This window comes from Hippoglossus hippoglossus, chromosome 8 (genome assembly GCF_009819705.1).
Source record: "Hippoglossus hippoglossus isolate fHipHip1 chromosome 8, fHipHip1.pri, whole genome shotgun sequence".
Classification (NCBI taxonomy): Eukaryota; Metazoa; Chordata; class Actinopteri; order Pleuronectiformes; family Pleuronectidae; genus Hippoglossus; species Hippoglossus hippoglossus.
This window is the reverse complement of record NC_047158.1, coordinates 19,370,544-19,385,751: the sequence shown is the minus strand read 5'-3', so window position 1 is coordinate 19,385,751 and position 15,208 is coordinate 19,370,544. Positions and strand designations below refer to the sequence as shown.

At 44.3% G+C, this 15,208-nt stretch overlaps 2 protein-coding genes across 5 annotated transcripts; both read left to right on the top strand.

The window, feature by feature from the left end:
- Positions 1 to 316: 316 nt before the first annotated feature.
- On the top strand, positions 317 to 7,951 carry LOC117766673. Its single transcript, XM_034593945.1, has 4 exons — positions 317 to 664; positions 2,339 to 2,804; positions 2,919 to 3,320; positions 3,499 to 7,951. The coding sequence occupies exons 2-4, from the start codon at positions 2,358 to 2,360 to the stop codon at positions 7,381 to 7,383; spliced, it is 4,734 nt and encodes a 1,577-aa protein (XP_034449836.1). The 5' UTR covers positions 317 to 664; positions 2,339 to 2,357; the 3' UTR covers positions 7,384 to 7,951.
- A 965-nt stretch (positions 7,952 to 8,916) lies between these two features.
- mief1 (mitochondrial elongation factor 1) lies at positions 8,917 to 15,151 on the top strand. Of its 4 annotated transcripts, none has more exons than XM_034593707.1 (6): positions 8,917 to 9,002; positions 9,880 to 10,192; positions 10,539 to 10,692; positions 10,815 to 10,995; positions 11,678 to 11,949; positions 12,053 to 15,151. In XM_034593707.1, the coding sequence occupies exons 3-6, from the start codon at positions 10,546 to 10,548 to the stop codon at positions 12,890 to 12,892; spliced, it is 1,440 nt and encodes a 479-aa protein (XP_034449598.1). In that variant the 5' UTR covers positions 8,917 to 9,002; positions 9,880 to 10,192; positions 10,539 to 10,545; the 3' UTR covers positions 12,893 to 15,151. The 4 variants fall into 4 exon arrangements, with proteins under 4 accessions (XP_034449598.1, XP_034449600.1, XP_034449602.1 ...); XM_034593709.1 differs by lacking the exon at positions 8,917 to 9,002 and having other exon boundaries at positions 10,027 to 10,136; positions 10,169 to 10,192; XM_034593711.1 differs by lacking the exon at positions 8,917 to 9,002 and having other exon boundaries at positions 10,039 to 10,136; positions 10,169 to 10,192; positions 10,545 to 10,692.
- Positions 15,152 to 15,208: the final 57 nt, after the last annotated feature.

Genomic DNA, 15,208 nt, shown 5'->3' with positions numbered 1-15,208 from the left:
CATTCAGGACTGTAAGGGAAATGTAACATTTTGACCACAATATGATCATGTTAATTTCCCCTTTGATTGATCATGATTGAATCTCATACAATGTAACCTTGATCATGCTGTATCCTGTACAACTGAATGAATCTTGGCCTGATTGCTTTAACTAAGGCATTGTTGCCTTGATGTCATCAGAAGATCCTGACCTTTGACTTTGTAACAAACCCAACCAGAGTGGGAGAGATGAGCCAAATGTATAAAGACAAAGAACTGTTTCCCATCGGTGTGCATATTACAAACTAACCTTTGTCGTTTTTTACCTTTATTATTTTCATAATAAATGTTTTGGTCATTAATGTTGTATAAGTCTTAATTTTGCCAACCTCAAATATTAATATTAAATAGCCGAATTTATTCAATGGTGCCACGTTTAAGGCAGAGTAATCCCAACAAATATCCAGGGGTGTGTAACAGACCATGGGAGGGAGAGAGAGAGAGCGAGAGAGCAAGAGCGCTATATATTGCATTTTGGACAGAGAAGGAGGAGGCAAGACACCAAATTGCTTCATTGGAGTCACTGCTTCTGCATTAAAGATAAAGCCTAGTTTCTGTCGTCCTACCACTGACTGAGCTGCCATCCGACCAACTGGCCAGATTTGAGAGAAATATCCACACTGAGGTAAGCTGACCTTTTAATGAATATCTTGTCTTTAGAATAGTTATAGAATAATTGCGAGTAGAAACGAGTCTATGGTCCTGGAGCACAAAACGTGTATCTGCAATTAGTAACAGTAGTGTTTTTAATTGGGTATAAAATAAATATTCAAATTCATCACGGTATGTTAATTAATTTCACTGTGAATAGTTTTTATTGACTGTTTGTTTGGTAGAAACCAACCATTCCAGTTTTTCCGGCTTGGAGTTGTTTGGAAAGACGTGTTGCTATTTCTTAAATATCTTGAATATTTTCAAGCAGCGTGAACAAAATCCCATTCGCTTCTGTCGTATCGATTCACTTCTGATAAATGAAGAAATTTAAGACAAAAAATGTAAAAGTATAAGAAAAACGATGCACATGGTAGTTTAAATTGGAAAATATGTTAATGTCTTTAAAAGTTATAGTCCATGAAATCATTCAATCATTTTAATCACAAATGTTGTGATTGATTCATAGATACGTATTTTGTAGTAGTAAGTAACATTGCTAGCGCTGCTTCTCTTCACTAACTGAGCTATTGAAATCATAAGATCCATATCCCAAGAGCTGATCCAGCACACAGACAGGCAGCCTTGTGTGGATGACTTGAACTGATGAGTCAAATCAGGACAAAATCTAATTGTCCAACAGTGAGGTATGCATTTCCTTGACAACCAATGAGAACAAAATGCCAAACTTTATTTCTGTGCCGACGAGTTGTAGTAACTGATTCCTCGTGTGTGGGCTCAGTTATCAGACATTGCTACAGTCCATATAGCTGCTCTGTCCAGGAGGGGAATCGTCTCACACAGAAGTAAAAATCTGGATACATTCCATTCATGTTCATCACATTATGACACAAAGAGACCTGTGTTAGATTCAGCTACCCCTTCGCCATAATTCAGATAATTGACTTACTGGCTCGGCTAATGTGAGAAAGGTTGGACATCATGTGAAGCCAACGTAAATGGAGATGAGAAAGGGTGCGTGTCAGGTGATGTGCAGTCAAATATTGTGCATTGTGCTCCGTCTGTCTGTCTTTCCCAGGTCTGAAGTGTAGTTTGTGAGAGTAAAAATCGTCACAATGACGGCGCTAACGTGCGGGTGTAATGATACCACGTTCATGGTGGTGGACGGGTGTATTCTAATCGATGGTGTCCGTCTGTTGGTTTTGTTGTGACAGTGACAACTTGGGCGGTTTTAATTCAATTTGAATTCAACTTGGGAAGTGAGGTCGACCTACACTGGTGACTTTTCTTTTCAAATTCATCGAAGGTCAAAGTCTTTCAGTTACGAATTGCATGGATCATCATCTGCACATGTTAAACTGATGCTACATATTTTAACAGCTACACCTCACACAGCCACAAAATAAATACATATGCGAAAGAATTATGGGATTACCAAAGCTGTTGATATTGGGTGAATAGTAATGCCTCTACCAAATTTCATGGGACTTTTCAACGGCTTCTGATGACTCTGACTTTTGTTGGCTTAGATTATAAACATACAAAGTAGGCCAGATGTTTGTTCTCGCCCTGTCTGCATGCTACAGTGATCCCATGCAGATGTTTTTCTTTCCCTCTTCAGATGCTTCAAAATATGTTGTTCTGACATCACGGCCAATTCTCTCTCTTTTTCTCCTTCTCTAACCAGCCCCCTCCACACCAACAAGATGGCCCTTCTCAACTACCCTGCTCCAGAGTTAGATGTTACCCTGCAAGAAGTTGGCCGTGTCCTGCAGCTCACTTTAATCCCTGACCTTTACCCTGAGTTCAAAAGTGTGCTGGACCAGCAGAGGGAGGTCCTTCAAGACGCAGATCAGAAGTTTTTAACTAGACTTGCAGGCCAGGAGAACTGGGGGTCAGAGCAGTTCAAGAAAAGCCTGCTTTCGTGTTCTGACCCTCTGCCCACCTCCACAGCCCTCCCTATGGTTCTTCCTCCATCCAGAGTGAAGCGATGCACCCAGCTGGGGAGGGCAGCTGCTCTGCTCTGGGGAGCAGCAAAGCTGTACAGTGAGCCCTCGAAACCTGCAGAGGACGATGTACCAATGGAAAACACGCAGCAGTCGGAGGTATTTGCTGCCAGCCGGATTCCTGGCAGAGTTCAAGATCAAATTAAGGTGAGATGAAATGCAAGACACAACTGGAGAGAAGGTTGTATGTATGGCAGTGTGAATCTTCTCATTGAATTATAATCTTTATCCAAATCTAATCTTTGGCTTTGTAATTTACAGGTCTACCCAGATAGTCTCCATGCCATCATCGCTTGTGTTGGAGGAGTGTTCCCTGTTGACATACTGTGGCGTCCCAGCCCTGGTGGACCAGTGTCTGCTCGACCATTCATTGACATCTACAACCAGCTGGCTCAGGTGATGGATGAACCCAGAGCAGGAAAACAGAATGATCCCTCGGTCATTTGCAGCCTCTCAGCTCTGCCTCGTAAAGACTGGGCCGCCGTCAGGGAAGAGATCCTGGAGCAAGGAGGGGAAGCAGCAGCATCACTGGGGCTAATGGAGAGCGCTGTGCTGACACTGTGTCTGGAGGACGAGAATGCACCTTCTGATCTGGCCGATACCCTCAATGCAGTGAGGCTGGGAGGAGGAGGAGACAGTCCATGTCTGAGACACTATGATAAGGTACTGGAGAGAATCCCACACACACAAATTAGATTTATACTAAACATGTTTATTTTAATTAATTGAATATATGACTGTACACAAAGTTTGTCAGTGATACTGTTCAAACAACTTGCATATTTTCAATGGACTGAAAAGATATATCTACCTTTGTTTTTCTGTTTTTCTTTTCTGACAGATGATGAACCTGGTGGTGTTCAAGGACTGCACAGCTGGAATGTTGTTTGAGCACAGTGTTTTGGATGGGATAGTGGCTGTGTCTGTCAGTGGTTGTATCTATAATCTGTCTGAGACTGTTGATTTAGAACCAGCCCACACTGAACCAGAAAATGTGAATGGGTCCGTCACAGTTCACGATGTAAATTATTTTTGCCCGACTTCTTTAACCTTCCACTTGCAAGGAGTAAACATCCCTAAGCCAAACCCTGTCTCAAAAGCAACTAATCAAGTTCTCACTTTTGATGTCCCTTCCTATCCTGATGTCTTTTCTACGATCAGAGAGCACAGAGGCCTGTATGATGCCTGGATCAACTTCTCTTTGCAGCTTTCCCTAAGGCAGACTCTTGGGGAATCAGCTGCCAGTCACGTGCTTGTCACACCTACCCATATGCGCCACTACAAACATGGCCGATGTGATCCTACATACTCACTCACCACGCATTCTCTCAAGTTAGTAGGTGCCTTGGCGTCCTGCATAGGCCCAGATAAGAAAATCCAATACCCTACTGACATCTTACGCTTGTTCCATGTTGCATTAATGGAGCACAAGAGTCTCATCAAAAACACTAAAAATGGTCAAGGTGTTGGTCCCCATCTAGCTGCCCTGCGTCAACTGTTGCCATCTGACAATCCATTGAAAAAGTTTCTGGACCCCTTTGGTTGCCCATCTGTATACCTCACTGGTTCAAGTCTCATTGAGGGTGTAGAGTGTGGAGTAGGGAATGTTTATGCACAAGATCAGCTGGCTGTAGCATACCTGGGAAGAAAAGACAGGGTTCAAATTGTGCTTAATGGAAAAGGGAGCTTTGCTCAGATACTGCAGAAGCTTCAAGAAAACATGAAGATAAACCTGAAGTTAGTGATGCTTCTAGCTGTTAGATATGCCATTGCAAATCAGATGGGAGCCCTGGAGGTTCTACTCCAACAGGGCCAAACAAAGAAAGTGATTGGAAAGAGCCTAAAAAGTGGGGAAAGCAAACCTGACTCCATCTCAGGCATGAGCCCAAACTATACTATGTTGATCCATGGTGGAGCTGGAGAAGAGATGATGCTGAACACCCAGGTGATTGGGGTTATTGAGTTTGCTCTACAGACAGCCTTAACCCTTGGATCCCAAGTCCTTCAACAAGGTGGCAGGAGTCTGGACGCAGTTCAGAGGTCAGTGGAGGCTCTGGAGGACTGTTTTCTGTTCAATGCAGGTAAAGGCTCAGTATTCAACAAAGATGGCAAAAATGAATTGGAAGCAGCAATTGTAGATGGTAATACACTGAAGTCGGGAGCTGTTGCCTGTGTGGAAAGTGTAAAGAATCCAATAAAAGCAGCCAGATGTGTCATGGAGAAAAGCTCACATTCACTCATAGTAGGAAATGGGGCTGAGGAGTTTCTGCAAGTGCAGGAGAAGGAGAAAGCTGTTGGGTGTGAGTATTTCTACACGGATATACGCCACACAGAGTTAACGGCAAAGCTCAGTGGTGGAAATACCTCAAAAAACAATCACCCTCAGACAGTTGGAGCTGTAGCATTGGATCATTGGCATGGGTTGGCTGCTGCTTCCTCTACAGGCGGGTTAGTAGGAAAGCTGAAAGGACGAGTTGGGGATACAGCAGTAGTAGGGGCAGGAATATATGCTGACGACAAATTAGCAATTGCCTGCTCTGGAGATGGAGATGTTTTTTTGAGGCACACAGTTGCCCAGAAAATAGCTAGTCTCTACCATCACAAAGGCTACAGCCTTAGACATGCATGCAAAGAAGTGATAAGTGAAAATCTGAATGGGGCATGTGCAGGCATCATTGCTGTGGATATTAAAGGTGATGCCATCATCGAAACAAATGCTGGCGTAATGTTTGTGGCCTCTCTGATAGATGGTATTTCACGAGTAGAGGTCCTCAGGCCCCTGAACAGCTTCTCTGATGTGATCTGGGAAACAGATGAGCTGGTTGCCTACCTGAATCCCAAACCCTGGATCCCTGGCTCAACCATTCTGACGAGAAAAACTAATAGTGGGGCAAGCAGTATCTTCCACTTGCCCACACCTGATTTTGTGGCTATGCTACAAGGAGCAAGTGTTGTGTCAAACCTACTATGTGAACGGTTGGGAGTGCAGCGCTGTGCCTTGGTTTTCTACCCAACACCTGATCATCCTGCACAAATCAGACTGCTCCCACTTCATGGCCTCGAGCCAAAGTGGCAGCCTCATCTTGCTGGTGAAGAGGAATGCCATGCATATGATCCTGGCTACTGCAATTCAAAAAGTAGCCCATGCTGGGATGACCAATCTCTGACCCAGGTTCAAGCCAAGATCAGAAACAAATTACCAACACCAAATGCACCTTCTTGCTTTGACTTTTTCGGGGACCCCTCCTGTAACAACCTGTTCAGCCGTATTGTTCGGGGAGAGCAGCCACAGTGGAGAGTGTGGGAAGACAGTGAGTATGTTGCATTCCTTACACCATACCCGAACACTCCTGGACTTACTGTTGTGGTGCCACGCAAACCACTGTCCAGTGACCTCTTCAAATTGGACCAAGCTGACTACAAAGCAATGATTTTAGCAATTCATAAAGTTGCCCGACTATTGGAAGAGGGGATGAAAGCTCGAGGTGTTGCACTGATCTTTGAGGGCTTGGAGATTGACTATGCTCATGCAAAGCTGATCCCTCTATTACCTCCACCTGATGGCACTACGCCTGCTGAGCTGACACCAGGATGCTATCAAAGCTACCCTGGATATGTGTCATCGATGGACGGGCCAGCTGCTGATCCTGAGACCCTTAAAGCGGTCCACTCAAAAATCACCAAGTGCAGGGCTCCACATTCATGGCAAAACCCTGTCACCCATTCCACACTTGCCATTAAGAGCCAGTGGTATCGCAACCTGTTCCAGATTCAAAACACTCTTTTCCACAGCACAGTGGAATATTTCCAAAGTCTCTGCCATTACTCCTATGCTCTGACCCCTCTCACCACCGACACCATCTCCTCACCGATGGGTCTGGGATCTGACTCAGAACCAGTTTCTGTTAACCTGCTGGGACAGGACATCTACCTGGCTGACTCAATGCAATTTGTTCTTGAATACTTTCTTCGCTTCCAGGAGAACCTGCCAGGAACCTATTACATATCTCCCAGCTTTAGAGGGGAAGATCCTGATGCCACGCACCTGAACCAGTTCTACCACGTGGAGTGTGAACTGTTGGGTGATATGAACGATGCCATTTGCACAGCAGAGAGATACTTGGCTCATCTCACTAAGTCCATGTTGAAGCAACACTCAGATATAATTCTCAACACTGCTGGGACCCTTACGCACGCCAAAGCCATGCAGAGCAAGCTAGAGGGAAAACATGGACTACCAAGAGTCCCTCTTGACCAGGCCATTCCCATGATGCCATCTGCTGACTGCGTTGAGTGGGTCCAGGACGGTCAGCCCCAGTTTGGCAGAAAGCTAACACGCAAAGGAGAGCGAGTCTTGATAGAAAAATATGGTGGTGCTGTTTGGTTGACTGAGATGGATCATCTGGGAGTCCCCTTCTACCAGGCGTATGTGGAGGGCAGTGGGCAGTGCAAAGCCAAAGCTGCAGACCTTCTGATAGGGCTGGGTGAGACTGTGGGTCTTGGTGAGCGTCATTCCACCCCTGAGATGGTGCAAGAGGCTCTCAGGCACCATGGGGTTCCTGAGCAGTCCTACAAATGGTACATTAGCATGCGACAAGCAAAACCCCTCCTCAGCAGTGGTTGGGGCATGGGGACGGAGCGCTACCTGTGTTGGCTGCTACAGCATGATGACGTCAGAGATATGCAGATCATACCGAGGATGAAAGGAATGAAATACATGCCCTGATTATCAGTTCTCCTCGTGCTTTCAGGCCATTAAATGTTATATATAGGACTTGCAATAATATGATCAAAGAAGAGTATATATTATGGACTTTTAAAATAAAAATGCCTCAATAATCCAGAGTTTCATCCAGTTTTGAGTTTCTTAAAATATTTCCTTCTGTGTCCATGATAAGAGGAGAGAGGGCATACATGTTTGTGTCTGGTAAACTGGAGGCATTACTGCATAAAAAAGGAAGAGTATATGAGCTAAAATTGAGATGACTCAAATAATTGTATTATTTATTCTTTAAATGCTATTTTACACTTAAGGATGGTTTCCTTTCTTAACAGCAAAGCTTTAATATCAATGTAACTGCATGGTGAAGATGTAGGGTGTGTGTGTGTGTGTGTGGGGGGGGGGGGGGTAAGTACAGCTTGGATTGTTTTAATATCTTTATATCTATGATTAAGACTGATTAAATATTGACAAAGTTACACAGTATAACTTGTATGACTAAGTCGTTCAGTTCTTCATTTGTTTGAATCCTTGAATTATTGGCTATATGCTGTATAACCAATTTTACAAATAAATTATCTATGATGGTGTCCAATATTGTTTTTTTGTCTTATTTCTATTAGATCATCTTATTATTTTTGTGGAAGTCCTATATTCATGTAGTGGCATTGTTTTTCATGGTGTACTCGAAAAAAAATGATTGAGTACATTTAAAGCTGTGAAATCATTACAAGAAGGTACTTTTCAATGTTGACTCAAAGATTCCTGTATCTAATATATACATATATCAATATATATATGATCGAGATAATGAGCCTCATGCATAAACCATTTTTATTTGTTTTTTAACTGGTGCGCACAAGTGATTAAGAAGAAATTCACACATTTTTAGAATGTACGCATAGTGAAATTAGTCAGCAGTTTTCATTAATGGACTGTATATTATATTTGTTTGGAGAAACTATATATATAGTTTACACCTCAGTATTATGTTGACATTATTAATGTTTATTCAGAACTATTTATTAATGTGTATAAATACAGACATTGTACATTTAAATTGGAACTAAACAAACAATATATTGTGAATGCAATATCTCTGAAACGACTTGGGGGTATTTCACATTCGGCCCAAACATTCACTTGACCTTGGATTTAATTTTGATAGCCTAAGGTCAAAGGTGAAAGGTCACGGTGGCCTCAAAGTATGTTTATGTTCTTCTTGAACATCTTATGATATCTTAAGATCAGCGTGAGGGAATGTCTTCAAATTTGTTGCAAACCTTCACTTGAACTCAAAGATGAACCGATTAGAATTTGGTGCCTGGAGGTCAAAGGTCAAGGTCACAGTGACCTCATTATACTGTGTTTTAGTTGTCAAAGGTTACAGTGACCTTCATATGACAGAAAGTATATATACACAGAAAAAAGCAAAAGCGGTGAGATCGGTCGTTGTTCTCGTAAAAAGTCAGAAGTGTCAGATTTAAAGCGCCTGCCTAAAAAAAATAAACAATAACCCGGAAGTAGTATGTGAGAAGTGGACCTTCAGTTTCCGGTGTCTCTCCTGACCCCGGCTCCAGCAGAGCTTCTCCTGAAGACACAACACTGCTCTTCATTTCTGAAACGTAGGTTTGACTCGTGTGTCCTTCGCCGTGTGTACTTGTGTGTTTCTTTCCGTTTCCATCGTGTTTTGTCAATGAAGCTTCCCAAAGGTCAGCGCCTGCCTAGCCCCTGCGGCTAGCTCGTTAGCACGCTAAGCTAACGAGCCGGCCATGGGGATGTGTGACTTTCCCCTTTGGAAGACAGTCGTTATGTAAACACACGGGGACGTCAGTGTGTGTGTGTGTCCGTTGTGTTGTTTTCTCCTCTGCGGTGCTAGTGCTCACACAACAGTGGTTTAATCCCGTCGAGAACAGGGATTCCACGATGGATAAGCGGTGACATTTCCATGCTAGCTAACGTCAGGCTGACACTGCAGCAGAGAAGCTGTCTGTAAACATCTGTGTTCAAAATACTTAAACTGATGAAGGAGATGTTTGTTCTCTCTCTCTGACATAAAGATGCTGTGCGAACATTTGTCTTTTTTAGTCCCTGAACTAAATCAGTGTAGCTGTGTGGATGAGCTGGAGGATAAAGATTGTAGAAGAATGAATACTGGAATCAATGATGAGGTTATCAAGGCACATAGCTTTACCTATGGCTCCCAACTGTTCAATCAATCAATCAATCAATCAATCAAATTTGACTTGTAAAGCCCATATTCACAAATCACAGTTGGTCTTATAGAGTTTATCAAAGTGGGACGTCCTATGTTTTTAACCCTCAACAAGAGTCAGTAAAATGTATTAACAGGGAAAAGAGATGAGATGTTAATATAAATTTCTCTTTATTAACACTGTTGTTTGTTCTCTCAGCCCCACACTCATTCATCCACCTCCCACCAGTCACTACCATCGAACCAGCACAATGACAAGATACATGCGTCTGTTTTCCTCTGCCCAGGTGCCAGGGTGTCCCCCCTCTCCATGTGTGGTGCCTAATGGGCGGCTGGTCTCGCAGTGCTGTGCTGGAGCTTTACCGCTCGCTGCTCCGCGCAGGCCGCCACCTTCAGTACACCGACCGCAACTACTATCGCCGCGCTGTGGCTCGCGAGTTTCGCCGCTGCCAGGCCCTGACGGTAGCCGAAGACAAGGAGGACGCGCTGAAGAGGGGCCAGTTCTTCCTCAGCAGCCGATTGGGTGGGCTTATGTAGGTGGAAGGGGTCAGAGGACGTCCGCGGGTGGGTTTAAAGGTCGTCTGGAGGCTCATCTCCCAGGTGAGTTTACAATAAGAAAATACTGCCTGTGTCAGCAGTGCAACATTTTAGATCTGAGACGTTCTGTGTGATGGATGGAAGATGATTTTAGTTTTGTAGGATTCCCAGTCTGTGTGGTTACGCACTGATTTTACTTCTTGTGTGTGTGTGTGTGTGTGTGTGTGTGTGTGTGTGTGTGTGTGTGTGTGTGTGTGTGTGTGTGTGTGTGTGTGTGTGTGTGTGTGTGTGTGTGTGTGTGTGTGTGTGTGTAATATTTGTATACTTCAGAAAATGTTTGCCCAACATATGTCTTTTCTGTCCCTACCGACGCCACCTATCTGACTCTCTTACCTTGTGCTCTTATCAGTGGCAGGATGGCGGGGGTGAATGGAGACCGCAAAGGGAAGAAAGATGACAACGGGATCGGCACAGCCATTGATTTCATGCTTTCCAATGCTAAGCTTGTGCTCGGAGTTGGAGGAGCAGCAATGCTTGGCATCGCAACACTCGCTGTCAAAAGAGTAAGTTCAGGCAACATTTATCTCCACACCCCTCAGTCCCATGTGTCATGGTGGAAAAAAACCCTCTTACTTAAGCTTCTGTACCAATATGAACAATGTGCACACATTTCTTTGTTGTACAGATGTATGACCGTGCCATAAGTGCTCCCACCAGCCCCACCAAGATGGAGCATACAGGAAAGAGAAGCTGGGAAGAGCCAGCCTGTATGGGTTCGTCACCACGGGTACTGAACCACGGCATGAAGTCCACGGTTAGCAGGTCCCTGCAGTCTCTGCCCACATCGTCACATTCTTTTGAACCAGGTGAGGAAAACAAAGTCGGCTACTCTTTAAAACCGATGTTACATTTGACCCTCTTCATTGTTGAAATGTCAGTGAGTAGCCACTTAGTTGATTTGACTTCAGTCCGCTGTCATTTAAGATTTATCTTTTATCTGTTTACAGACAGCCTATTGGGACGAGTCTTGATTTTCCTTTACAGTGGGTGATGGCTCTCTGTTCTGCTGTAGTTAGTCACCTGGCTGTTCTATATTAGTTTGACCTATGGTAGTTGAACCTTGATGTTTTAATAATACCTCAGGTAATTAATTTAGTCTTTGTAGATTGCATCTTTACCCCTTGCCCCTCCTTTAGAGGTCATCAGCCCCTTTTACACAGCCTGTTCAAAGTGTGAATGCTGCACCCTTATTCTGATGGTCTGTATTAAAGGTACAAACACAGAATGTGTGTGGGGGGGTCATTGTCCCATCTTTATGTCATCAGTCGGCCTACTCACAGGGCTAAATTTATGTCTGTGTAGAGGGGAGAATCAAAATGGTGGGACAAAATTAGAAGCTGCTGGTTTACACAGCGGTGTCAGTATGAACAAGCAAAAGTGTTATAATAGGGATATAGCTGTCTTTATCAAAGTGGCCATTGTCTGAAAAGAGGGAAGATCACAAAATTCTGCTGCTCTTTAACTTTGAGTTGCCTCTTCTCTCTTCAGACTGTCTGCGGAGGGCTGTGGGTCGAGCTGCTGTGGGAGGCCGCGGTGCCACTCAGTCCGATCTGCAGCGGGCCCGCATGCGTTTGTCTCTGCAGGAACATCTGTGGGAGTTCTACCAGAATAATGTGAACATTCCCACTGATGAGCAGACTACGGCCAGGAGGGCGGCGCTGGACATTTGCGCCGAGCTCCGAGTGTTTCTTCACGCCAAACTGCCTGACATGCCGCTCAGAGAGATGTACCTTAGTGGAAGTCTGTATGACGAACTGCAGGTAAGAGGTGTCGCACATTTTCATCTTAAGTTTTAGTTTTAGCTTCTTCAGGCATATTGATTTAATAAAGACTGAGTTTTTTTGCCCTTCCTCCATCATCTAGGTGGTCACAGCAGACCACGCCCAGCTTATGGTGCCGCTAATCCTGGAGAAGAACCTGTGGTCGTTCATCCCGGGAGAGGACACCATCATGAACGTCCCAGGTTTCTGGCTTGTCCGCAGGGAGAACTTGGAATATTTCCCAAGAAATAGCAGCTACTGGGACCGCTGCATGGTTGGAGGTTACCTGTCCCCGAAATCGGTCCTCGAGGTCTTTGACAAGCTTGTGGCTGGCTCCATCAACTGGCCAGCTATAGGGAGTGTGCTTGACTACATCATCCGTCCCGTGGTTCCGTCAGAAACACTGACCCTGGAGGTACAGTACGAGACGGACAGGAAGCTGTATGTGGACTTCTTACCTTTACTCGTGATGGAAGATGGAACCTCACTAATAGCTAAACCCCATCGGCTTGCTGCAGAGCGCCATGAAAACCTGTGGCGGCAGAGCTTCCGTGTGCCTGAGACGGCGCGGCTCAGGGCTCTGGATCAGGAGGATGGAGGCTGCCGATGCACCTGCCTAAAGGTGGCAAAGGCGATGTGCAAGCTTAACCCTGCGCTTAACCGTCTCAACGCCAGCCAGCTCACCAACGCCATCTTGTTGTTGAGCGAAAAAGAAGGTGACTGGACCCTGGAAGCATTGGCCGATCGCTTCCTCCAGCTGCTACGATCGTTAGTGGGACACCTAGAGGCGGGGAGGCTGCCATGTGCCCTCAACCCTAAAGTTAATTTATTCTGTGAGCTGACGGAACAGGAAGTGGATGAGCTGGGGTATACTCTCTACTGTGCTCTCTCAGATCCTGTGGAGCTGCTGAGAACTGCTGTGGCAGAGCCACCCCCCCCCTGACTCACTAGTCAACTGTCAAATGTCAACCGTACCAATATGGTGACCTCAAGCCAAAAAGAGGTTCCTGGAAAAAAGCATCTGCATGGAATCAACCTTTCTCCTTAAAAACAGTCTCTTTAATTTCTAAATGTTCTAAATGCCTCTTCACAAACATCTGAGAGAACACGTGATTCACACAGACTGTTTGTGGGGTGATCATCCAAATATTTTAATCTCAGAGAAAAATTAAGGGTCCCGTGGAATTTATGGCTCTCAGCAAAGCCATTGTATTAATGAAGCAAAGAGAAGCCACACTGTCAAGGCCTCTGGGTTGGAGGGACTGACCCCTGCTTGGATTGATTCATATGAAATGTCATATTTCACCTTTTTTTTTTTTTTTTTTTAATCGGTTGGAGTTGTAGGAATAGATTCATGTCTGATGCCGTTATGGTCACTGTGGTAATAGTGTTGATGGGTCTGTGCCACTGTGTCGAGGGGTAGAATGTAATGTTTATTGTGTGTATGACATCTCAAAAGCTAATAAACTGTTGATCAGCCTGAAGGACTCAACCTTCTTGAGTTAAAGAGACGAGCTAAGGTTCGGTTCCCCTCGGAAATCAGATGTTTGACACTGATAAACCTTCATTAATACAGTGGCCACACTGACGCTCTACATGTTTCCAGGGATAAGTGCAAACAGACATTAGGCTGTTTTGAATGTCTGCAGCTTGCATGTGTTTGCTTCCTTATCTAGAAATCAAATGGGTGAAAATGACTTTCTACTTAACAATAATCTGATGTAAAACTGAATCTACTTCCACAAATGAAACATAAGCACTGATAGAAGTAAACGGTTTCCGATTCATGAAATATGAACAGAAATACAGTATCACCATTTTGTCGGTGTCTCTCTGACGTGAACAGAAACTGTTTCCATGTGACTGTAACACAGAGCTGCTCTTTGTTTGCCATGGTGAAAGGTTGGGTTTCTCTCCCAGTCTCATTTGGTTCTCGGGTGCACAGGTCTCATATGCTTTATTAGCTTATTATTTTTGTATGTTCTCCATCACAGGTTATTTTGCACTGTCCAGTTGTTCTGGAGTAGGTCTGAAACAAAGTTGTGCAGAGGTGTTTCAGTGCGACTCTAAGTGCTGTTTGTTTACTGGTTTTTGCTTTAATTGACATTTCAGTTGAGATCATGTGGTGCAAATTAAGACCTCTAGCGTGGGCTGGGTCTAGATCTTTGTAGCAAGCGAGGCACCTTCTGCTGACGCTTTCTTTAGAAACTATTCCTCGACGGTATCAGAAATCCATGACCGGCGACACACTGCTGTCGTCAACCTGCAGGAGAAGAGTGTGTGTTTGTCATTTGGTCAATTTGCCTCAGTATTGACTGTAGCCGGGGAGCCTGTCGTACCTCGTTTGTGCGCATAGCTGTGCACATTAAACCCTGATTAGGTGCGTGTGTGTGTGTGCACTGATCTGGCCCCGTGTGTTGCAGTAGGTAGCCAGACGTGGATTAGTGCAGTACGAGGCCGTTTCACACAGCTAAAAAAAGCTTGTCTGCCCCGTTTGTCTGCTGTAACACATGACGCACATCAGCTGTTCCCACTTCTGATCATCACTACCATCGGGTTGCTTCTGTCTGTAGGTTAAAGGTGCTAATCTGGAATATGATCTGATCGAGGAGGATCTACTACAGTTATATAACAAACTCTGCGAGCCAAGGTCTCTGGTGTTGGATTAGCCTGGTTCCTCTCTGCAGGAGTGAATACAAACAGCTGCCACAGGGACAGTTTATCGCTTCGCTCTCTGAATTTGTGCTCGAAATGTTGTCCAAAAATAATCACGGCTGCTCTTTGTTCTCACTTTTAGCCTTAGAATAAATTTAAAAAATGCAGTGATATGGAGCAATTGTCCCTGGATCCCTCAGTTTGTATAAAATAAAGTGGAGGGATTTGGGGGTTAATACTTCTGTTGTGCATTCAGTTAAAATACTCTAATGGGGAAATAGGTGAATATTTTTGTATCGTACATTTCTAGCCAAAAAGAGTCCATTATTTATTAGCACTGATTCAATTCTACCATGTATCAGTTGTGCTTGGTTCATTGCTTTGTTCTGGATGTACGGATATATCATGAATCTACAGTAGCTCTTTGTGTGCATATTAAGAGTCTTCCTCCGCAGACCTAGTTTATGCTACAAATTACTGTACTAATGTAAGGGGAGTCACTGTGCCACATGTGTAATGTTATTGTAAAATAAAAACCCAAAGTAGACGACTACCTCTACCTTGTGGAGTACATACTAGCCATAAGCTGTGTCGCATGCTGTGT